At 45.6% G+C, this 25,389-nt stretch overlaps 1 protein-coding gene across 1 annotated transcript in view; it reads left to right on the top strand.

The window, feature by feature from the left end:
• Window positions 1–25,389, top strand: part of UNC5D (unc-5 netrin receptor D) — a 423,168-nt gene that overhangs the window by 290,379 nt on the left and 107,400 nt on the right. The window contains exons 5-7 of the mRNA XM_056860892.1: window positions 5,756–5,936; window positions 11,423–11,590; window positions 21,616–21,780. Coding sequence (XP_056716870.1) covers window positions 5,756–5,936; window positions 11,423–11,590; window positions 21,616–21,780 — 514 coding nt within the window. The remainder of the gene's footprint in view (window positions 1–5,755; window positions 5,937–11,422; window positions 11,591–21,615; window positions 21,781–25,389) is intronic.

Raw genomic sequence — 25,389 nt, forward strand, 5'->3', positions numbered from 1 at the left:
GATAAACATAAATGCATAGGTTAATATCTTCTTTGGATGTCCTCACACATTTCATAAGTACACACAGTAAATCACTAAGGTACTCACAAAGGAGGGAGGAAAAACCTCTCTAGGAATCCATAATTATTCACTGTAACCCTTTGGTTAACTGGCGCACATAGCAAGTGTCATCTTGCAGCAGGAGAACTCTTGCCATGGTTTCCGGGTAAAGTTAGTAGTAAGTGAGCAGTTATGGTTTCCCAGAGAGACTTGTTGCTGAAGCTCCAAGGTTAGAGACATCCTACGACAGCATGATAGCAAAGTGAGGCACTAGCTGTCTGGCTTCTCAGGCCCCTGGAACAACCTGGGCCCAGCTAATTTGGTCCCACACCCCCTCAAGCCTCCATCTCTTGCCATACTGATTTTGAAAAGACTGAGTTGACAAGAAGGCTTATGTGCTGCTGCTCCCAGGTGGAGGCAGGAGCAGTGGTGGAGGCAGAGATGAGAGGGAGGATGTCACGGCAAAGGTCACAAATAGAATGGGAGATTGCTGCCCCCCTCTTAATCTGCCTCTTGAGGCAATTGCTTCATTTGTCCTCACTGTACACTGGGGCTGCTAAGCCCCTGGTGAGGGTGGGGGATACCCTGCGCCCAGGTCCCATGGCCCACCACCACTTGGAGCAGCAGAAAGAAAATTGTTTTGAATGCAGCCTTGTGTACAAAGGGTAGCTCTAGGAATCACCAGAAACTCATAGAGTTTTCGGACATTCCTAGAGCTACCTATTGTCCCTTCTGGTCAGAACTTCCAGTAAGTACACGAGGCTGCATTACAAAAAAATTATCCTGCAATTAGTCTCGCCAACCTCCAGGTACTAGCTGGAGATCTCCTGCTATTACAACTGATCTCCAGCCGATAAAGATCAGTTCACCTGAAGAAAATGGCCGCTTTGGCAATTGGACTCTATGGCATTGATGTCCCTCCCCTCCCCACACCCTGCCCTCCTCAGGCTCAGCCACAAAAAATCTCTAGGTGTTTCCCACCCTGGAGCTGGCAAACCTATGTGCAATGCTGCCCCCCAACCCTCTCACCAGTTGCCAGGCACTGCTTGGCAAACCCACTATATGTCCAGCCTCATCTGTGACTAAGCCACAAATCTTACAGATGCAACCTAAAGCTAGGACTGACTGTACTTTGTGTTGGGAAGGGAACTATAGAGATTTCAGTAGTAATGTGTATGATAAAGTGGCTTGAAATGCTTCTGAGCTAGGAAGAGCCACTATGGTTGGCCACTGTGGCTCAGTGGTAGAGCCTCTGCTTGGCATGCAGAAGGTCCCAGGTTCAATCCCCGGCATCTCCAGTTAAAGGGACTAGGCAAGTAGGTGATGTGAAAGACCTCAGCCTGAGACCCTGGAGAGCCGCTGCCAGTCAGAGTAGACAGTACTGACTTTGATGGACCAAGGGTCTGATTCACTATAAGGCAGCTTCATATGCTCATATTTCCAGCATGTGAAATGGGGACACCATATTACTATTTTGTCTGTTTCATTAAAATGCTGTCCTTACTACTTGCTCTCCAGAAATGTCTGCCTCAGCTGCATTCTTCTAAGCATCAACCATCAGGTGGACATTTACAATCCCCTTGGGCATTCTGAACTTGTTCTTTGGAAATTTGATGATGCATATCTAGGGGAAGACAAATTAGAGATGGAAAGATATTTAAATCAGTGTTGGGGTTGCTGTTTTTAATTTGCATATACATGCATTAGTTTGATTAATCTTATATAGGGCAAGCATCATTTTTCAATTTCATTAGTTGAATGGCTCGTGCGTGGGGGGGGTCTTACTTTGTGAGGTGAGATTGGTTCTTCTTTGTCCCTTCAATTTGGTAATCGATTGAAAGATGGACAACCTTGTTCCTGTGAAGCAAAAGCGAGTGCTAATCCTTCGTTCTGCTACCTGTGATGCGGGATGCTTAACCGATTTTGTGTGGATAATGTTGTCAGCTGCTCTTTCCTAACCACATGTTGTAATTGGAGCAAATTTATGAGTATGCTAATGCATCCTCAGTCGTGCTATATATGGAGTGAAGTTAATCCATATCTGCCCTTGCATTTCCTTCATAGATCATTTTAGGTTGCCATCTGATAGGAGCATTTTGATTTCAAGCATGCCTGATTCCAAGAGAAGGGGAATGATAAATTTAGAGTGTGTTATAGACAGTCATTCTGAAATTTACTTCGTGATCTAAGCGTTAAAATCTTCAGAAAGCCTAATCTAAAGGGGGTGTCTGTATTTTCCTCTCATTTTGAGCAATTGTGTGATAGCCACCAAAATGCTAATAAGTCTCTCTGGTCTATTCTCCCCTCCCATTTCAAAATACAGAGCCTGTTTCCATTCAGATATGGAAATTCTATAAGTTCTCATACACATCTCGCTCCCTTTTTCCTCCTTTGTGTCTCCCTTAGAGATGTTCTCCAAAGGGAGCTCAAACTGTTGGAAACAATAAAACAATAAAGAAAAAGAAAAAATAATGTCTCATCCTTTTAAGAATAAGCTTTTAAAGCTTTAGAAGCGTTGAACAGCTACCGAGGGCACACCATGTGAGATTAGTACTTATTATTTTCTAAGAGGCCAGGCCTTGAGGATGAAACTACATTTTAAAGAAGGGGGATGCAGTGACTCCAAATGTGCAAAATAAAAAGTGTATGATGCCCCATGCATTCCTTTACAAATAATCATTTGACTCCATAGCTCTTGGAGCTTTGGGTTTTTTTTTGTGTTTTTTAACGTCCCTTCTGCTTAATGTTCTCCCTTGTCTCTGGTCATCATTCTTCTAAACACTGCACATTCACATAAACAGTTTTCTTTCACCTACACTTGCAAACAGAGACTTGGCAAACAGTGGATCAACGGCGACTCTCTTGCACCTTGGAAATGTTCAAGTGTGGGTGTGCATTTGTGGGTGTGGGTGTCTGTTTGGCAGTGGTTATAGCATAAGAGGACTTTAAATGAAAGCTGAGCAATCAGGTACAGGTCTTGTCTGTGGACTGTCTATGATTCCTACAGAACATTGTTTATGGGGTGATTAGTTAGCTGTGATTTCTGGTTTTGAAGCACTGGCATATAGCATGAAAGGACGAGTCCTGCTCCTAAAGAGATGTCAGCCATAACATTAGGAGCCTCTTGGTGCAGCAACTATGATTAGGAGATCTGGGTTCAAATTGTCAATGGGCTTTATGCAGGTCACTGGCTGACCTTGAGCAAGTTGCACTTCTTTCAGCATTATCTGTTCTACAGGTTTGTAGAGAAAATAAGTTACAGTGATAAAACCTTTTGTACGATGAACCTTAAAATGAACTCTTTTACAGTGCCATCCTAAACAGAGTTACACCCTTCTAAGCTCATTGACTTAAATGGACTTAGAAGGGTGTGACTCTGGTTTGGACAGCGCTGTTGAAATAGTGCTGAGACAAAAGGGTTTCATCTCTACCTAAGGTTGCCAACCTCCAGGTGGGGCCTGGAGAGCTCCCAGAATTACAACTGATCTCCAGACGACAAAGGTCAGTACCCTGTAGAAGATAGACTGTATGGCATCCCATCCTTGCTGAGTTATCTCCCCATCCCAAACTTTGCCCTCCTTAGGCACCACCCTAAATCTCCAGGAAGTTCGCAAGCCAGGATTTGCAGCTCTAGCTCTATGCATTCACTGTTGTCCTGAAACACCAAACACACACACACACACACACTTAAACAGCTCTTAAACTTCTGCCAGAGACTTATGAAATGAAAGGGATTTTAATTAGGGGTTTTATCTAATCAGCTTTTTAATGTTCTGCTCTGTTTTATGGGTAGTTTTTATGCTGCCTTTGTCTAATGGCTTTTGCTCTTCTTTTTAAAGGCATGTGTTTATGCTGTGGTTTTTAATTGTAAGGTGCCTAAGCATAAAGCATAAAGATATTCTTAAATAAATAAATATAGGGGATATGATGGGGGGAGAGATTGGAAACATGCCTTCAAATAGCAATTAGGAATTGGGAACTATAGTGGGAACTATATTGATGCCAGCATGACTTTTGGCTAACCATAAGCATGGGGTCAATCGTCCGTGCTCGTGCATAAATATCGCGTCGAGCAGCATCATTGTCACGACTGTGCGGCCTCTTGTTTCTCACCCCGAGCCCCTCCTCCCAAAAGCGTTAATTTGCAGAGATGTGGGGAGCAAAAGTTCTGTCTGCTGTGCTCCTTCTGTCCCCAGCTAACCAGTGTGACGGATGGTCCTGGGAAAAGAACCTGCTGTTTGGCATGGATTCTAATTGGCTCTGATGGTCTGTGGCTGCAGATCTGTTTATAAACTAGAAAAATCTACAAATTGCCAACCATCTGCACCGAACAGTGTGCTAATGAATGCCTGTAGCCCACAGATCCATAAGCTGATTACCTCCGTGTTACAATCCCTTCTTCCAGTGGTACCCAGCTGAGGTTATCTGTCTGAGCTTGAACCGTAGCGAGATATTGTGACTTAACAGCCACTGGCTGATTCCTATAGATGGAAAACGCCTGCCTCTGAAAAACAGATCTCAGTGTCTGTTTAACGGAGTCTGTTGATCCTGTCTTTAATTTACCTGTTTTCTGAGCAGTTCGGTTCAAGCAGGGTTACACTGGTTAAAAATGTATTTAGTGTTTGGAGATGTGGAGGTGTATGTGTGGTGGAAAGTGCTGTCAAGTGACATAGGGTTTTCAAGGCAAGAGACGTTTGGAGGTAGTTTGCCATTGCCTGACTCCCCATGGGTTGAGAGAGTTCTGAGAGAACTGTGACTGGCCTAGGGTCACCCACCAGGCTTCATGTTTTTTTTTTCTTGTGGAGGTATCTCAGCTGGATCGGGATCCAGGTAAGATGGAGGGATACCTGGGTGCTACCTTCCCTCCTGATGGTCCCATCCATGCCAGCTGGAAACCAGAAAGAATCTTTTTATCATTACTCTGTTCTGAGGGACCATTAGTCACTTCTGAATCAGTGATGGGAAGATGGTGAATGAAAGCAAAGTGGAAATTGGAGAATGCAACTTTTGTTTTGTTATACTTTGATTATTCTTATTCTGTAGATCTGATCACCTGCATCTCTTGCTGCCTCTGCCTATTTAAGTAGAGAGAGAGGCAGAGGTAGTCCCCTGTGCAGGCACCAGGTCATTACTGACCCATGGAGTGACATCACATCCCAACGTTTACTAGGCCAACTTTGTTTACGGGGTGGTTTGCCAGTGCCTTCCCCAGTCATCTACACTTTACCCCCAGCAAGCTGGGTACTCATTTTACCAACATCGGAAGGATGGAAGGTTGCGTCAACCTTGAGCAGGCTACCTGAATCCGACTTCAGTCGGCATCGAACTCAAGTTGTGAGCAGAGCTTTTGACTGCAATACTGCAGCTTACCACTCTGTGCCACGGAGCTCCTCTGCCTTCTTAGAGCATCCTACTCACTGTAGTGTGACATGAGACATACACGTTTTTCATTGCACCTTATTTATATCCCGCCCATGAAGGCTGCATAATTTCCCCAAGCTATTCCGTGAGTGCGGGTTGAGAGGTAAGGATGGAGTTTTAAGGAGTTTTATGGCTGAGTGGGGTTTTGAACCATGTCTGCCCGGTCCAAGTCTAGTGCTGTGCCCACTATACGTGATCTCTGTATTATTCCCAGCCTCCTTCTCCTAACAGTTTAGGACCCTCTTGGACCCAGGCTTGCTAATGGAAAAAGCTGTCTCATTTTTCTCTTCACCAGGTGGAATGGCTTAAGAATGAGGAAACCATTGACTCCGAGCAGGACGAGAACATTGACACCCGCGCAGATCACAACCTGATCATCCGTCAAGCCCGCCTGTCCGATTCTGGGAACTACACCTGCGTGGCAGCCAACATTGTTGCCAAAAGGAGAAGCATGTCAGCCACAGTTGTGGTGTACGGTCAGTGGATGGGAAACGTAACTGCTTGGCCTGCATGTGTCGATCTGTTGATTGGCACCGTTGAATCAGTTAGTGCAGGGGTGTCGAACTCATTTGTTAGGAGGGCCAGATATGACATAAATGTCACTTGGTCGGGCTGGGCCATGTTCACATAAATAAATAAATACAGGAACACAGGAAGCTGCCTTCTACTGAACCAGACCCTCAGTCCATCAAAGTCAGTATTGTCTACTCTGACTGGCAGCAGCTCTCCGGGGTCTCTGGCAGAGGTCTTTCACATCACCTATCTGCCTAGTCCCTTTAACTGGAGATGCTGGGGATTGAACCCGGGACCCTTCTGCATGCCAAGCAGATGCTCTGCCACTGAGCCACAGCCCCTCCCCAAGAGTTACACATGAAGCTGCCTTCTACTGAATCAGACCCTGGGTCCATCAAAGTCAGTATTGTCTACTCAGGGCCAGCAGTGACTCTCCAGGGTCTCAGGCAGAGGTCTTTCAGATCACCTACTTGCCTGGTCCCTTTAACTGGAGACGCCAGGAATTGAACCTGGGACCCTTCTGCATGCCAAGCAGATGCTCTGTCACTGAGCCAGGGCCCCACCCCAGCTGATACCCAGTCTCCTCCGAGGGAGCAAAGAACTGCAGGACCTGCTCCTGAGGAGAGGCACTTGTCCTAACCGGGGCTCTCCAGCCTCTGCAGCTCTCTTTCCCATCTGGTGCCATTTATGCATGGGAGGTTTTGCCTTGGATTTGCCACTCTATAGATGCACTCTATAGATTTTCTCCATCTGAATTCTCAAAACTCTGCGTCGGGGCTTATTGTTGAGTTTTGAGAATTTGAATGGGGAAAATGTGCATCTGTAGAGCAGCAAATCCAAGGCAAAACCTCCCATGCATAAATGGCCTCTGTCTCTCACCCTGCTTGGGGCTGAAAGGTGGCAAGAGTGGCCCCGCTCCAACAGCCACCCAGATCACAACCCCCAACTTCACCCTCTCCCCCTTCAAAAGAGAAGGGGAAATCCACCCCCCCCCAAAAAAACATCTTTACCCATCTGGCCGGCAGGTTCAAAACCCCCGGACATGTTGGAAGGGAGAGGGCACGCGGGCACCCCAGCGAGAGCACCAGTTGGGGAACGTGCCCAGACTCACAATGTTTCCCAACCCCCCCACCTCTTCTGTAAATCTCCGAGCGCAGCCCCACATTGCTCACATGTGGCTGCCCGGCCAGAGGGCTCCTGGGTGGCACAGTGAGCATGTGGCAGCAGCCACAGTCACGGCTGGGGCGCGGGCAGCCAGGCAGCCGACAGACACCCCCCCCCCCAAGGCCCTGCAGCCAGACCCGGCTCATGGAGCGCGCCAAGGAGGGCCGGCTGGCTGGCTGACAAGCTCCCTCGCCCAGCCGCACCCCAGGAAAGAGAGAGAGAGAAAGAGAAAGAAAGAGACAGAAAAACTGGGAGAAAAGAGAGAAAAGCCTCCCAGCCAACCTCCGTCCTCGCAAGGGACCCCACGGCCTGGAGAGACTGGATTAAAGCCCTCCAGGGGCCGGATCCGGCCTGTGGGCCGCATGTTTGACACCCCTGAGTTAGTGTATTCATTAGATTTCAACATGGGTGGCTTTTGAAAGGATTCAAATCGGATGGGGCCCCTAAAGAAGGATCTCAATGCCAACTCACTGGGCTGGATCCAGCAACACTCTTCTGCTCCAAAAGGATGCCTTCTGTTCATGGAAGGAGTATTTTGTGACTGGAAAGAAAGCTTTCCACCCACAGAAGTAGACTTTTTTCAGTAGCAGACTCCTTCTGGCTTAGTGGCAGAGCATATGTTTTGCATATGGACAGTCTCAGATTCACTCCCTGACTTTTCCATATTAAAGGATCTCAAAAAGCAAGTGCTGCAAAACCAACCAACCAACCAACCAACCAACCAAAAACCTCTGTCTGTCTGTCCCTGGGGAGCTGCTGCCTATGTTGCTCAGAGTCGGCATTGGTTACAATGATCTGTGCCAGTACATATCCAAAAACCTCAAAAATTGCATAGAAACCTGCTTGTTAAATGTACACATGAAGCTGCCTTATACTGAATCCGACCCTTGGTCCATCAAAGTCAGTATTGTCTACTCAGACCGGCAGTGGCTCTCCAGGGTCTCAGGCAGGGGTTTTTCACATCACCTACTCACCTAGTCCCTTTAACTGGAGATTGAACCTGGGACCTTCTGCATGCCAAGCAGATGCTCTCCCACTGAGCCACAGCCCCTCCCTCAAATGCTTTCCATTGGAGAAGCAAGGTATAGAAGCAACTTATGCATGTGTAAAGACGCTAATTGGACTGGGGCAAAACTCTCGATTTACACACCTCTTGTGCATCTCTCAACTCAAATAACAAGTTAAAAGGTTTCCCCACCCCCAAATCACTAAATGAGTTGGTGCTTATTTAGTCATTTAAAAAGATAACACCACCTTCTTAGCTATCCTAAAATTATTCCTTGGATTAAAATATTGCCTTATGCATTTTAACGAGCAAATTGAATCAACAGTTAAAAGTAAGATCATTAATTAGCTTTTAAAACCCTTCAACTGATGGGCTCGATAATTGATGAAGCCACGTGGGAACGTCCCTCCCCAGCGTACAACCCGGTACTGCTCACTCGACACCTATTCTCAGCTGCCGTGCTTCACCGCAAATTGTTAAAAGGTAGCTAGGCAACCGTAGTTAAAAAGAGAAGCAAAAAAGGACCGTCAGAAGGGTAAACAACTAAGACGAATGAAATGTGTGTCGGACTGTTGTAAAATCATAAAAAGCAGCCTGTACCTCCAATGCTGCTATTAGCATTGCTGCTTAATAGATGTTTGGACTGGAGTCTGTACAGAGCATGCAAGTAATTCAGTTGCTATTCAGAAGGCTTCCATCTTCATGACAGCAATTGGGATGAAGCCAGAGATTGATTCTTGAATAAGGATGGACAAGAAGAGAGAAGCAGATGACAGAAGGGGTAAAGTTGTGTTAATATTGTTCAGAGGAGGCTTTAGCTGAAAATGTGGGGTTCAGCTGTATATGCTATGAGGAGCTGCCTTGTACTGAGTCCAACCTCCTTAGTCCATTTAGACCTTTATTTTCCCCCTCAATCTGGCAGTGTCTCTCCAAGCCACAGGCTGAAAACTTCCTCAGTCCTGGTGCTGAGGTCCTTTAACCTAGGGCTCTAAGGACTGATCGAGGGACCTGCCACTGCCCTTGGTGGAAGCTTTGCAGCCAAGGGCAGACTATTCCATGCGTAATGATTAGCACAGGAGAAAGATGATATGCAGGACTACTGAAAGAAGGCAAAGGTGGTTGATAGGGCATAAGTACGGTTGGTGTTTCTGATTTGGAGGCTTTGTTTTGCATGCAGGGTAACATTTTGTTTTGCATGCAGGATAACTACAAAATCCAAAAGGTGCAAGACTGTGGCTCAGTGGTAGAACATCTGCTTTGCATGCAGAAATTCCCAGGTTCAGTCCCTGGCATCTCCAGTTAAAGGGACTAGGCAAGTAGGTGATGTGAAAGACTTCTGCTTGAGACCCTGGAGAACCGCTGCTGGTCTGAGTAGACAATACTGATTTTGATGGACTAAGGGTCTGATTCAGTATAAGGCAGCTTCATGTGTTCCAAGACAAATCGCTTCTTCAATAGTTTAAATAAAATTTTGATTGTATGCTGGCACCTCCTCAGACAATGGCATCCTTGGTGAATGGGCAATCTCAACAACATCAACAACAAAAGTCTCCCTATATAGTCAAGATCCGATTCATATACTTCTAGTCTAGGGATTCAATATATGTAGATGCCCAGCTGTGGATATGTCATAACACATAACATTTGACATTTGCAACATGGCATTTGAGAATGATTTTGAGTGGGCTTAGGGTGGTATCTGGATTTCAGGGAAAGAAAAAGAATGGAGGATGCACATTGAGTACAGCTCCCCAGAGAACTTGCTGTAACTCAGCACCTATGCTCACATCTCACAGGAGACGCATGCAGGATCATACCTTAGCATCATGACCTGAAAACTGTGCTTTCTATCCTTCTGTCGTTTTAAAATTTTGCAATATCCAGCCTAATGAAGAGTTCTGATGAGCTTGAAAGCTTGCACAATGTTTTGTGTCAACGTATTTGGTCCTAAGAAAAAAGTATTACACAGATATTGACAACGTGTTCCTTTATGTCCAAACTGCATCATCATGCCATCTCAAAAGGCCTTCTCAAACATTACAGCCATGTATAGCAGAAGCCCACCAATGGGAGTGCACACCACCTATGATGGTCCCAATATGTGCAATCATCATTATAGTGAATAAGACAACACATGAATGTCTGTGCATGTACAGCTTTGGTAATGCATAAAAGACCCCTGAAGGTTCTTGTTCCTTTTTGCTGAAGCTGTATGCACACAGAATATGCCCTATTTGAACGAGATGGCAACTGTGTGTATCAGAAGCACTGTGGGAGGGGTGTGCTCGGGTTGGTGGGCACCTGCTACATGTGGTTGTAACATGTGACAAGGTCTAAAATGTTAAGGGAAAAACCTGCCTGTGTAATGCATTGCATTATAGTCATAGTCCTTCCTGCAGTTTGTGATAGGGTCGCCAAATCTCCCTCTCGGTAGGAAAGCGGGAGGGGGAGGGGGTTCCTCAGAAAATCACTGTGCGAGCAACAGCATGATGTCACTCCTGAGTTCATCCTGGAATTGTTGTCATTGTGTTGTTGCGACACTCCAGAATTTGCTAGAAATCTATTGATAAAACAATAGACACAGTATTGACCCAATTACGTCACTTCTGCATCCGCCCTGGAAGTGATGTCATGTTGTCACTCTGATGGTGCCCCCCTCCCACGTCCCTGTTCCTTGGTCTCCTGCTGGCTGCCAGCCACTGGCTGCTCAGCCTATTTGTGAGCAGGAATAGTGTATGGCTGGTGTCTCAACAACTCATTCTCTCTAGGAGAAATGGTCAGTCAAACTTAGGACCCACAAAGAAAGGATGTGGTTGTGCAGCTTTTCAGAGAACCAAACCGAAACGGGAAGAGGAAAGCAGAAACATCCCTTTCCTGCCTCTTTCCTCTCATTAAAACATAGAATGACATTGTATTGATTAAGTCAGAAGCCTGCCTAGACAACCCCTCTTCATCTTTTTGCCTTTAAAGGATCATGTTTATCCCTTAAGTGGAATGTTTTTTTTGTGGAGAATCTTCCTGTCATTTCTAGCACCTCTGGCATATAAATCTGCCTCCCGCAATCATCCCCATTTGTTGACAGCAAGTCCTTTATGTAATTGCAGCTAAGGTGTTCTTTAAGCAGGCCGTGTCTACACTGGAGCTTGGAACTGGTCACGCAGAATGTAAAACCGAGCTCAGAAATGGAAGGTTCTGGAATGAAGGTTGGTCATTTTGGGAGAATTTTTTTTTTAATGTGCCTTCCATCCTGCTTTTTGTGTGTGTGTGTGTTGGCTGCAGTGAATGGAGGCTGGTCTTCGTGGACGGAGTGGTCGAACTGCAACGTGCGATGTGGCAGAGGGTGGCAGAAGAGGTCACGGACCTGTACAAACCCCGCCCCTCTTAATGGAGGCGCGTTCTGCGAGGGAATGTCGGTGCAGAAAACTACCTGCACTTCGCTTTGCCCTGGTGAGAGAGATGTTTTCTGGCAATTCTCAGTTTAAATGCTGCCAGACCTATGGGGGGAACTCACCCTGAGTTCTTGCAGGATGCAAAGTCTTCAGAAGGTACTGCTTATTTGCTGAACAGAGGATTCTACTAACTTCACTTCAGAGGTAAATTTGTGCAACATCCTAAACGTGGTGCAGTGTCCTAGACCTTTTCAGACATTACAATGGCTAGGAGCCTACCAACCACACGTAATGGAAACATGCAAGCTGTTTTTAATCAGGGAACTTAACATATTTAAATACTAGCTTCTTGGGGGTCAGACTGTTTTAAATTTATGTTATGTTATTTTAATGTTATCTTAATGTTTTGTATGGTGGATTGTGATGGCCTTCGGCCGCAGACAATAAACTTTATATCATCATCATGCAATCCTCCCAATGTGCATGGTTGCCATGGTGTGTGAATAGAGGCAACACACATATTTAACACACATGTACAGCTTCAGGACCTATGAAGTGATCACTGGCTTTTTCAGAATTTGAATGCACCAAGGCTGTACACACATACCGTATATAACCGTGTATAAGCCGACCCTCATATAAGCCGAGGTGCCTAATTTCTTCCCAAAAATGGGGAAAAATTAGGCACCCGCGTATAAGCCGAGGGTCCCCCCCCCCCCCGCAGACTTACCTTCTGGGCTCCTGGCGGCGGGAAGCGGCGGATCCGGCGGGGGTGGCCTTCCTGCAGCTGCAGGAGGCCTCCCCCCGCAGGCCGCTCCTGGCGGCGGGAAGTCGTGCGGCCCGGCGGGGGCGGCGGAGCGCCCTCCCCGCGGCCGCAGAGGGACTCTGGAAGCCTCTCCCGGCAGAGAAAAGATGGCGGCGGTAAGTTCCCCCCTCCCTCCTCCCTCCTCCCTCCCCCCTCTACCGTATTGACCCGCGTATAAGCCAAGGCCGGCTTTTTCAGCCCTTTTTTTGGGCTGAAAAACTCGGCTTATACGCGAGTATATACGGTAGTAATTTCACACATTTACCTTGTTCACACAACATTGTGACTGCACATATTGGTAGGATCATGAGTAGCATGTGTCCCTTTACACATGGTTGGTAGGCTTCTGGGATGCATGACGTCTGAAAACCCTGACCTGGCTAGCCCCAGGCTAGGCTGATCTCGTCAGATCTCAGAAGCTAAGCAGGGTTGGCCCGAGCTAGTATTTGCAGGGGAGGCCTCCGAGGAATACCAGGGTCATGCTGCAGAGGCAAGCAATGGCAAACCACCTCTGAACATCTCTTGCCTTGAAAACCCCACCATATGTCAGCTGTGACTTGACAGCAAAAAAAAAAAGTCTAAAAAGGACTCATATCTTTGAGGTATGTTGGAGCTGGGAGTCCCACCAGGATGCTGTGGTAGTGAAGTATATGTAAGTTGATGCTTCTGTGCCTGTTCAAGTCACCATTACTATATATGGTACTGCATGAAAAAAGAACACATAAGTAGATCCATAGGTAAAGGCAGCATGTTGAATTAAATGACTGGAAACCTGTGTGAGAACCAGTGTGGGGTAGAGGTTTCAAGTGTAGGACTAGCATCTGGGAGACCTAGGTTCAAATCTCTGCTCTGCCAAGAAGCTTGCTTGGGAGACCCTGGGCAGGTCAACATTCTCTCAGCCTAACCTATCTCCTAGGGTTGTTGTGAGAATAACATGGGAGAGACACTTGTATGCCACCCTGAGTTCTTTGGAGGAGGGCAGAAGTGTGCTAGATAGATTGCTTAGGTCTCTCTCTCTCTCCCCCCTCAGTGCTGTCCCACCCCCACCACAGGGGCTCAGCATGGGGGCGGGAGGTGGGGAAGCAGGCTATAGCTTCACATTTGAAGTATAGTTTAGTATCTGGGAAGGAGGCATGAGAAGAAGAAGAGTTGGTTTTTATATGTCGACTTTCTCTACCACTTAAGGAAGAGTCAAACCAGCTTACAATCACCTCCCCTTCCCCTCCCCACAACAGACACCCTGTGAGGTAGGTGGGGCTGAGAGAGCTCTAAGAGAACTGTGACTAGCCCAAGGTCACCCAGCTGGCTTCATGTGTAGGAGTGGGGAAACCAACCTGGTTCACCAGATTATCGTCCACCACTCATGTGGAGGAATGAGGAATCAAACCCGGTTCTCCAGATCAGAGTCCACCTCTCCAAACCACTGCTTTTACAATGTACAATGTATAGTTTAATACGGTCCAAGACCAACAATAAAAACTTTTACATAATAAAAACAAATAGCTATAAACATCAATAAATACTAGTCAAACATAATCATACACTCATAAGAGAACCATTAAAAAATAAGCTTAAATAAAACACAGTTACAGTCCATATATAAATATAAAAACACTCATCCATTAGGTTCGACCATGCTCGCCTAGTCTTCATTACTCGCCATCCAAATTTGGCCATTTTAAAGGTTAGCTCGGTGTCCTTATCTGAGCATGTTAGAGAGACAAGTTTCTCTAGATCTTCCTGGGTAGCCAGCTATTACAAGGGAAATGTCTTCTCTAAGTTTATTATAAATTTTTCAGTCAAAAATGACATGTTCATGGGTCTCTATGCTCCTATCAGAACAAGGGCATAAACATTCACCATAGGGTATCTTTTTATATCTCCCTTCCAGTATAGCTGAAGGGAGAGCATTACCACGTAGCAAGGTAAAGGCCCTCCTATAATCAGGGTTATCCAAATGAATAAGATAAGGCATCGGGGCCACATTAGTAAGGGTGCTTTGATTGTAACACACGTTTTTGAGTCTATTTAGATCATGCTGTCTTTCTACATCTAGTACTCTTTGCCTTATCAAGGCCCTGGTCTGCAGATAATCCATAGATAGAAGTAGTTGTTGGGAGAGACCATAGAAGCCTAGTTTATTCTTCAAACTCCTTAACCAGGGAGAGGCAAAAGTATCATACAAGATCAAATTAACAAGTCCTTTAGGACAAAGTGCTATTTTAAGCCAATAGGAAATCGCAGCTATCCATATCCTTGCTTCAATCGTAACCTCCGCAGTCTTTATTTGAACTGCAGCACTAGAGACACTGGAAGGGACTTGTAAAACAGCTCTAAAAAATTTAGATTGAATCTTCTCCATCTTGTAGTAATTTGCCGTGATCATAAGTGGCGCCCCATATAGCATTTGAGAAAGAGATTTAGCCTTAAATAGCTTAACAGCTGCCATAACTGAGCATCCCCCCTTAGTCCAGAAATTTTTTTGTATAGCTGCCACACTTTTGGGGGCGTTCGAGGAGGCAAAGGTTATGTGAGAAGTTCTTGAACCTGATGCCTGAAAGACCACCCCCAGGTATTTATAACAGTGCACTTGCTCTATTTTGACCCCGTTCAAACACCAGGAATGGAGTTTTGGTTTGTTTGAAAAACCATTACTTCCGTCTTGGAGTAGTTAACCTCAAGTTGGTTGTCAGCACAATAAAGTGCAAACTAGCGCAAGGCCCACCGCTGCTTTTAACCACTACACCACACTGGTTCTCTCTCCCATGGGTTGGTAATATCTATTTTCTGAAAGCACCTAACTGCACCACTGCCCCTCTATCAGTCTACTATAAAAATTATCTGCCTTTCCTTCAAGGATGCTATATGGAAGGTATCAACAAATACCAATCCAGGATAGGACTTGTCCCTGTGATACCTATTCCCTGGACTCAATTGATCATATTCTGTTGGTCTGCCCCTTATATGAAACACCCTGTGGGAAATGGTTAAAAAATTGGCTTCTTTCCAAATATCACCTATCTACCCAAGCAAAACGTCAATTTTTATTAAACGATTCCGATCCGGAGGTTACCTTAGATGTTGCCAATTTTCTAGTGGATGTGATGAAAGTTCAAAAAGCCCAAAGTTTGTAATTTCTACTTTTGGAATTTATTGGCCTATGTTTTTATCTTAATGACTGCATATTTTATGTACCTTTGTAACAATTGTAATATTACTTATGCCATTAAAGGTTTTTTTCAAGGTTTCAAGGTATAAAAATTATCGCCTGTGTCTAGTGACATAATCAAACAGGAGGCCAGTAATCCTCAGTATTCATCTCAGTGTATGAGTTTTTCACTCTCCCCAAAGGAAGCAGGACTCTCCATGCTTTTTTTTTTTCCATTTTAAGCATATATGCATATTCTCTTAAGGTTTTATTATCCCAAACTCTTTGAACACTCTGGGTGACTGTTCATGTCTACAGGCTTTAAATTTGAATTGACTGAATCTTGGATTTTGAGGAAGCTTTTTTTCCCTCTTCCTTTTGAACCGTCTCTGTTAATGTGCATAAATTAGACATGAACAACTTGAAGCAGAGATGGACAGGGGATGGGAAAGGCTGTAAGGCAGAAAGCGGGCAGTTGCAAATCCATTGACAGACTTATCGATCCTGCGTTTTGCAGAGGCGTTAACAAGAGGCCTGTGAGACCAGCTGAGAGGTTTCTTGTAAATGTCAAAATTATCTTCAGCTCTCGGGCTGATCGGACCTTGGCTTTGCAACGCAATGTTGCTTTGGCTGCGAGGAAACCGTACATTTTATGAACTTGCTGCAGTAAAAGGTGGCTTTTCAACCAACCTTTGTGTGTCTGTGTGAGAGTGGAAAGGAGAGCTTTGTAGATCATTTCATGTTCACGTTTGAGACTGATAAAAGGAATCTAAACCTACAACAATCAAAGGTCAAGACAGGTCTCTTTCTATGTATTTCCAAGTATGTTTACATTGCTGTTTGAATTCCTCACATACCTTTCATGACTACTTATGCTGATCAAAACCTGCTCTCTCCTCCTGGTGCTGTTTCTGTTCCTTTTTGGGGAGATATTTTCTTCACCCTCACTTGTTGTCCTGATGGCAGGGTGGTCTTGCTGAAATGGTCTCTGTCTGACCATCACCTTTTCTCTTTCAGCACCATCTGACCTCTTTCACACAGGCCCACCGCTCTCCTCAGTTCTTCTGTGCCCTGGGGCTTCGGTTGTTTTCTTTGAAACTTTTTCCCATCTTTTTTCATCCATCTGTTCTGCTCGTTCCTTAGACCAATGATACACTGTGACTCTGGAGCTGGATGTGGCGCTTTGGCATGCCACCGGCGGCTCTCCGAGCACAGTGTTACAATTTAGCACCTGCCCCATGTTGCAGGAAAGTGGGCAAGGCCCTTGCCTGTTGTGGCTCATGGTCAGCAAGTGGTTTCCATCTTGAAAGAGCTAGTGCCAGAGGAATGGATAAGCCACAAGCCTCCCTGCAGTGCAGGCCTTCTGCTAGGGATGGAGATAAATGTGACTCTTTTGGTTGACGGGAAATATGAATGTGGCTCTCTGTAAGATGCAGAATGAGTACCATCGTCGTAGACTCTGTAAGTTCTGTCTTTAGCAACTTAGTCCTTCCAGCACGGTGTAGTGGTTAAGAGCGGTGGTTTGGAGCAGTGGAGTCTTATCTGGAGAATCAGGATTGATTCCCCACTCCTGCTCATGAGCAGTGGAGGCTAGTCTGGTGAACTGGGTTTGTTTCCCCACTCCTACACACGGAGCCAGCTGGGTGACCTTGGGCCAGTCACTCTCAGCCTTACCTACCTTGCAGGGTGTCTGTTGTGGGGAGGGGAAGGGAAGGTGATTGTAAGCTGGTTTGATTATCCCTTAAGTGGCAGAGAAAGTTGGCACATAAAAACCAACTCTTCTTCTATATGAACTTTATCCACTCTTCTCATCCCTGTTCTGGCTCACTGGATGACCATGGGCCAGTCACCTTCTCTCTCAGCCTAGCCTACTTTATAGGGTTGTTACAAAGATAACGTAGGGGAAAGGGACCATGAGCTCCAAGGAGAAAGAGCAGGATAAATTACTTTTTAAAAAATCCCCACTGTTCTCTAAGGCAGGAGAAAATGTACTAGTAGAGCATGCTGTATTTTCTCTAGCAGTGCTCAACCGCCAAATACTGCACTTCATGTAATGACTATTTGAACTTGCAGGGGCTACACTTTTGAGCCAGCTTGCTCTGACTTCTAGTCCTGTCACTTTTCGCAAGATGGTTGAATAAATGACACCTCCGCAGGCTAAACTCAGCCTGTGTCACCCTTTCTGGCATTTGTACAAATGTAAAATTTTGCACATTTGCGGTGGCATGTGACAGTCGAATCCCCATGGGGCTCATGCTTGGTGGCTGCATGTGTTCAAACACAAGTTGCTATTGCTGAATGCCAATGGAAAGATTCAGATGTATTGCTAAGCTGCAGTGCACCATTACAGGAATGAACCATTAAGGAGCCTGGGTCTCACTGGCACAATTTTCTCTCTCTCTCTCTCTCTCTCTCTCTCGCTCTCTCTCTCGCTCTCTCTCTCGCTCTCTCTGTCACACACACACTCACACACTCACACACATCTTCTCATGTGCAACAGGCAAATTAATCTATTCCAGATTTTCAGCAAACCATAATTTGCTGTTACATTTATGGTTTGTGCTACTCCCGCAAGACAGGGTTCCAAACTAATTTATTCTTTGGGTGGAATTTTACTAAGCAGGGCTAGCACAAATCATAGTGGGGTGGTTGCTTGCCTCTATCTTGCCACTCTGCTGAGCAAAGTTTGTTGATTGATTGATTGATTTAAATAGTTATACCCCGCCTTTCCCTTTGGCTCAGTTTTGAAGTCTTCCTCCAATCTAAGGAGAGTCATTGCAACTTAAATGTCTCTTACCTTGGGGGGAAAAAGCCCCTTAAGTTGGAAGGAAGGCTTCTTAACATTGGGGGGGGGGGGGCGCTACTCGAAAGATGGTTGGATCCATGTTTGGGCCTTGCATCTAAATCAGTGCATTATGTTCTGATTGGGAATAGCAGCTCCCATGCAAGGCTGATGAGGCCCCCTATTTAGGGTTGCCAACCTCCAGGTACTAGCTGGAGATCTCTCGCCTTTATAACTGATCTCCAGCTGATAGAAATCAGTTCACCTAGAGAAAATGGCCACTTTGTCAATTGGACTCTATGGCATTGAAGTCCCTCCCCTCCCCAAACCCCACCCTCCTCAGGCTCCGCCCCAAAAACCTCCCTCTGGTGGCAAAGAGGGACCTGGCAACCCTACCCCTACTGTACCCCAACAAGGATTCTGTTCAGGGTTGGGGAGGCCACACCCACACATACCAAGGCCAGTAGGTGGGTGGGGGGAGAGCAACTACCTGCCATTCAAGGGTTCCAGCAAAATGGCTCTGTGTGCCCCAAGCCAAGGAGAAGCTGGCGGGCCCTGGAAGAGCAACATTGCTAAAAAAAAACCCACCCCATATGGTAAAGCCACATAGCTCTTTTAAGTAGCTGCGTCAGTAGCTGGGCCTGTTGCCAGCTGGCCCAGAAGATGACCAGGGGAATTCTCCTGAGAGGGATCAAGCCACGCCCCCAGCTCAGGTCTTGCAGGAATACTCACTCCTATATTTCCCTGGGACTTCTTGAATGGGTAATGCCTTTAAAAGGAGCATCAGCAAAAAGCCAAGGAGGACATACCAGGGACATACTCTGTGGAGAGGCCCACCATGGGAGAGTTTACCCCCTTCTCTAGGGTTGCCAACCTCCAGGTACTGGAGAAGAAAAAGGCTCCTCTATACTAATACCAATTAGGTTAGGAAAACAGTTCAGGGGCAACAGTCTTCAGTAGCTTATATAAATTGCCCTTTTTTGTACATGACTGTTGCCCCTGTACTGTTTTCCTAACCTCCAGGTACTAGCTGGAGATCTCCCAGTATTACAACTGATCTCCAGCCGATAGAGATCAGATCACCTGGAGAAAATCGCTGCTTTGGCAATTGGACTCCATGGCATTGAAGTCTCTCCCCTCCCCAAACCCCGCCCTCCTCAGGCTTTTTCTCCAAAACCTCCCACCAGTGGCGAAGAGGGACCTGGCAACCCTACCTTTCTCTCCCAGTACCGAGGCTTACAAAGATTTTCTATGAAGACCACTGAAGAGTGCCCAACCCAGCAGCTCCAGATTCTGACAGATTCCCCGAGGGCTCCTTCTCCAGGGCAGCTCCCAGGCACAGCCCAAACGTTACAGGAAGACAAATTGCATGACTTGCCAAGCTCCAACAGCCCCCTTAGTGACCCAGATCTCTAGGATTTTGGCTCTCTTTTGTGAGGTCAGATAGTTAAAAATAAAAAGCCCACCAGTACAGGTGTGTGGTTGCTAACACAATTTGTCCAGCCCAGCACGTGAGGTCATCCTACACCAGAGGTGGCCACCACTGCAGTTGGAAGTCAGCACAGGCCATTGGCTCAAAGTGTGAGGAGAATTGGCCCGCGTACTGTAAACCTTTCAGAGAACAGGAAAATGTGACTCTCCTGGATCATTTAAATAAAATTGCCCCATTGACGGGGACTGTGATTTGCATTGAAACAGAGCATGTGTGGAACACCGTGGTATTGGAGCAGATTGCAGGAGTGGAACATAATGAAAGAAAATTACTGCACAGTTGTCAAGTATGAACAGGCCCCTTGCTTTGGTCCCAATTGAGACTGAAAACCAATCTCCAACTGTCAGTATTTTCCCTGAGATGATTCTTTTGTGTGTGTGTGTGTGTGTGTGTGTGTGTGTGTGACTTTTTTGCTTTGGGCAATCTCTGCTGCTTTTTAACAACATTGTACCAGCCCAAATGAATGTGAAAAATGGCACAGAAAGTTGAAGAAGGGTAAAAAGATACAATCTAAAGGAAGCTATTAGGCTTCTCTCGGATAAGAGATACTTTCTGACACGTTTAATTGAATGCTGCTTTCAGCTTTAAATTCAGCTTCGAGTTCTTGTAGAAAGATTCATTTCACCTTCATTCACTTCCTGTAGCTTAGTCTTAGTTTACGTAAACCGATGGACTGTTCTCCCGTATTTATTAATACCCTCTGTGCGCATACAAGGGTATCAGTTCCAGCCAGGTCCTTGACATGCTGACATGCAAAGAATTTTATTTCATGGTGACACATTGATTCCTGCAAACCCCCCCCCCCCATTATAGTCTGAAGTGATGCTTTCCAGCAGTGGTGGTCTTAGTCACGGGGCATCCAGGGCAGCTGTCCCAGGCTGGGAGGGCCCCCACAGTCCTGCCCCATAGACGCATATGCTGCACACAGGTGCACCCCCTCACCCCACAGGGTCTCTGTCACTGGCCAGCCAATGTGCACACCTGCCTGCCCCCTCAGAGGTTTAGGCAGTGGCCTGCCAGGATTGCCAACCTCCTGAAGGGAAGCCTTGCCTGCTTGAGTCTGCCTGCCTTGCTTGTACCTGGGGTGTCCCAGATGGTAGGGTGTCGGCAGTGATTATGGGACCCCATCTTGGACTTTTGCCTGGGGCCCCAGAAACATTAAGATGGCCCCTGCAGCCCAGGAACAGTTTTATACGTCTTTTTTTTGGGGGGGGGGGTATGAGCTAGGGTTGCCAACTGCTAGGTACTAGCTGGAGATCTTCTGCTATTACAACTGATCTCCAGCCGATAGAGAGTAGTTCACCTGGAGAAAATGGCTGCTTTAGAAGGTGGATTCTATGGCATTATTGATTAAATTATACCCCATTGAAACCTTTCCCCTCCCCAAACCCCACCCTCCTCAGGCTCCACATCCAAAATCTCCAGGTATTTCCCAACCTGGAGCTGGCAACCCTAGTGAGGACAGCCTTCCTAGCAAACCCATGAAGCCCTTTCTGAAGTTCAGTAGCAACTTCACCAAGGTCTGTTGTTAAAACCTTACATCTGAAATATCAAAATAGCTTAGCTTTATCAAGGCTTATCTTTGCATATTTTAAGTCAGTAATAGTTCAATCCTAAACAGAGTTACACCCTTCTAGAACCATTGTCTTCAGTGGACTTAGAAGAGTTGAACTCTGTTTAAGATTATATTGTAAATCCGAATTGCCTCATTGAACTGTTCAGGTACAATGAAGCCTTCTAATGTGCTAAACTGGGGTTTATCTTAATATTTCTCGTAAAATGGCGAAATGTCCAAAACCTGGTCTGGGTCACACAAGTTTGTATGTAAAGCATACAATTCCTTTCCTTCTGTTTAGTGGATGGTGGCTGGGAGGTCTGGAGTGAGTGGTCCGTCTGCAGCCCAGAATGCGAGCACTTGAGGATCCGTGAATGCACAGCTCCACCACCAAGAAATGGTGGGAAATTCTGTGAAGGCCCAAGCCAAGAATCCGAAAACTGTACTGAAGGTCTCTGCATACAAGGTAAGACTGGGAATTCTCAAGTTAAATCATCCGAGCATTTTGTCCCTTAAACAAACACTCATGGATGAGCCTGTGATTCATGTTAGATGCTGGTTATGAGCCAAGTGTAGCAGAATCCTTCCGGAAAGAGTGATGTGGACGTGTGTTTTCACAGCTTTGAAATTCATTTCACTGTTGGCTTTCACTCGCAGATCCAATCCCATATCCTTTGAAGTCAATGAAAAGAGTTAAATTGCCTAGAAGGGAGGTTTTGGATTTCCCCCCATGGTGAATAATGTATCAGCGATTACCTGAGGTGGTCTAATATGTATGTGTTGTTCAGAAAGTAGAGGTGTCATTTGGAGGACACGGAAACAGATTGTAAAGCAGGGAAAGGGGTAATTCCCGTGAATGTGCAAGCCCAGGTGAATTGTAAGCCATACAGAACTCTCACTTGACTCAGGAAGCCACTGGGTTGACATTTTGGATGTGTTGCTACTGAATTCTACCTATTAAAGTATTTAGATATAAAGTAGAAGGTTCTTCATTCAGAAACATGTACCAAAATTGGAGGAAAAAACATATTAAAAATTATTTCCCCTGTAATGCCCCCTTCCTACTCGTCCAGAAAGTACTCTGCAGTCTCAGCAGGGCTCTAGCATTGTTTCTCTGAGCCCAAAACAAATAATAATAATAATAAGAGTTGGTTTTTATATGCCTACTTAAGGCAGAATCAAACCGGCCTACAGTCATCTTCCCTTCCGCACAACAGACAGCCTGTGAGGTAGGTGGGGGTGAGAGAACTCTAAGAGAGCTGTGACTAGCCCAAGGTCAGCCAGCTGGCTTCATGTGCAGGAGTGGGGAAACAAATCCAGTTCACCAGATTAGTGTCCGCCGCTCATGTGGAAGATTGGGGAATCAAACCCGGTTCTCCAGATCAGAGTCCACTGCTCCAAACCACCGCTCTTAACCACTACACAGAAAGCCCTCTGCTATCTAGTGTCTAAATTGGCACTTACGCCAGCCTCTGGGGGGTGGAGTTGCTAGTAGGCAGCTTCCCAACCCCTTTCAGCCTGGAAACACCCCCCTAAGCAACAACGGTGCCTCGCCACCATTTTGTTGGTGCAGCATCACTCTTTTCAATGGGCCTTTCCCCCCCTTTCCCCAATTTTTTCTTTTAAAAAAGCCCCTTCCCCCCCCCCGCCGCAGTAAAACGTCTTTGGAGGCACCACAGCACCACCACAGCTACGCTGTCCCCAGCCACTGCAGCTCTCAGGAATGGGCTGCAAGTGGGGGGGGGGGGGCAGGGCCGGATTTAGGTTTGATGAGGCCCTAAGCTATTGAAGGTAATGGGGCCCTTTATATGTCCAGCTGTCCTTTGTCCACAACAAATTGTCACTGTTTTTTGTGTTGAATATATGCTATATGGTAATTTATGGACCTAATAGGTATCTAAAGCCATTTGCACATAACAAAATATGTATTTTATCAAAGTAATTGTTGAACTGAAATGAGCAAACCAGTGATATTTTAGGGAGCAGGCTAGCATCATAGGAGCCTACACAACACAAAACACTGTTGCTGTATGTAGGTTTTATTTTATTTGTTTTTTATCTTATATTTTGGAAATGTACATCCAGGTTTTTTTTCCTTTAAATTTTTTTGGGGGGCCCCAAGAGAGTGGGGCCATAAGCTATAGCTTGTTTAGCTTATACGTAAATCCGGCACTGGGTGGGTGGGGTAGGGAATAACCAAACACAAGAAGTACTGTGAAATCCAAAATGGTCTAACTCCAAGTTCTTATCAGTGTCCCAAGGGAGACAACTCATTTCCTTGATCTGGCATTGGATATCTGGGTTTCTTTTCTTTAATGTGAACATCAGAGCAAACCTAAATAGATTTATTCAGAATTCTACTGAGGTCTATTCAGTGCAGCTTACTGCCAGGAAAGAGTGCTTAGGATTGCACTGCATGTGGTTACAGTATTTTTTTTTAACTACCCATTCAAGACACTGGTTCCCTACCTCCTGACCACAAGAGGCTCTGCCCAGTCTCTGGTTTTTTGTTTGTTTGTTTGTTTGTTTTTTAATCAACCCAACACTGCATGCGCATTTTTCAAGCTTTCCTTCCCTAGACTTATGGACAAGAAGCATGCTGAAAACAAAAAGCTGATATTCTCAGGATGCCATTTTCTGTATTAGATCAACATATTTATTGTACTGTGTTGACTTAATAGCCATTTTATCAAAAAGCCCAAAGTGTCTTATAAAACTTGCATGATGCACCTAAAAACACCATGACAGAAAACAGTATAGGTACTATTCATAGAAAAAAGTAATAATAGTAAGCTCAATCAGTAGTATAGATTAGTAAACCCAGCATTGAATTCTACAGAGCAGCTCATATGGGCATTTTCATTTCTTGTGGTTGTATATATTGTCACTGCCATCCATTTTGTTTGTTTGGCACCCTCTATGCCTTGTTTACTCACTACTTATGCACCATTTTATGCCAATTATAAGTTACTGATGCAAAAAAAAAAAAGGTGAAAAGGGTGTTAGTTTTAATGGGAAGAATTTACCGTAAGGAGGAAAAACTGGAACGAGCATAAAGACTCGTGGGTCTGTTTCTTACACTTTGAACCAGGCCACGTTTGACATTTGCAGTGCAATCCTATGCAGCGTTACTCCAGTCTAAGCCCATTCAAATGAACTCTCTTTAGGATTGCACTGTTAGACACTATCTCCAGAATGTGGTGAATGAACCCAGGAGAGTGCAGACAGAAAGAGACCTTCCGTCAGGAGTTCTGGCCCATAAGAATCCAAAGAGTAGCATTCACTCAGTAGCTCAGAAGCCTCCTGTGGCCCTTCTGAGCACCATTCTCCTATGTGGCACCTTCCCCGAGTTTCTGGAAAGTGGGCAAGAGAGACCCTTGCCTGGTGGGGCTTTGTGGCTGGCAGTTGGTTCCTACCTTGAGTTGCAGGCCTCATGCCAGGGATGGAAGGGCACGTGGCTTTTTGGTTTGATGGCAATTGCCAACGTGGCTTTCCATGAGCCACAGATTGAGCACCGTTGATCTAGAGCTTTATAGCCATCATCCCTTGCTGGATCCACAAGTTCCCTGCAAGTAAGTTATGATCTACTAGTTGAAGATCATACAAATTACTGGATAGAGAATGATCAATTTTTAAAAAGCAAAACAACCTGCAAGCAGTTGTTTGTGGAACATAAACAGAATAGGTAATGAGATTCTTTGGTGTGCGGGAGCTTGCACAACTGCTAAGAACTGTGCCTGTGAATCGCTCATGCTGTTTTCTGCTTGATTATCCTGCTGTGCATGAAATAAACTTTTCACCTTAAGCACTTTTTGGCAGACCCCTGCTTTGCTATGTGGATTTCTGCACTGTACATAACTGTACTAGGATGTGTGGGGTGAAATCTGCAAGCAGCCATAGGATACATACAGCCGATATACCACAAATGTACTCGCAGCCATCTCTGAGCAAACAAACAAACAAAAATCAAGCACACCAAATCAATTACTGGCAATCTCACCTTCTCTCCTCTCCTCTCCAAAAATATCTATGGCTGTCTGTATTTTTACTACCCCCCCACACATTTCTGTTTAGA

The sequence above is a fragment of the Euleptes europaea genome, chromosome 14 (genome assembly GCF_029931775.1).
Source record: "Euleptes europaea isolate rEulEur1 chromosome 14, rEulEur1.hap1, whole genome shotgun sequence".
Lineage (NCBI taxonomy): Eukaryota > Metazoa > Chordata > Lepidosauria > Squamata > Sphaerodactylidae > Euleptes > Euleptes europaea.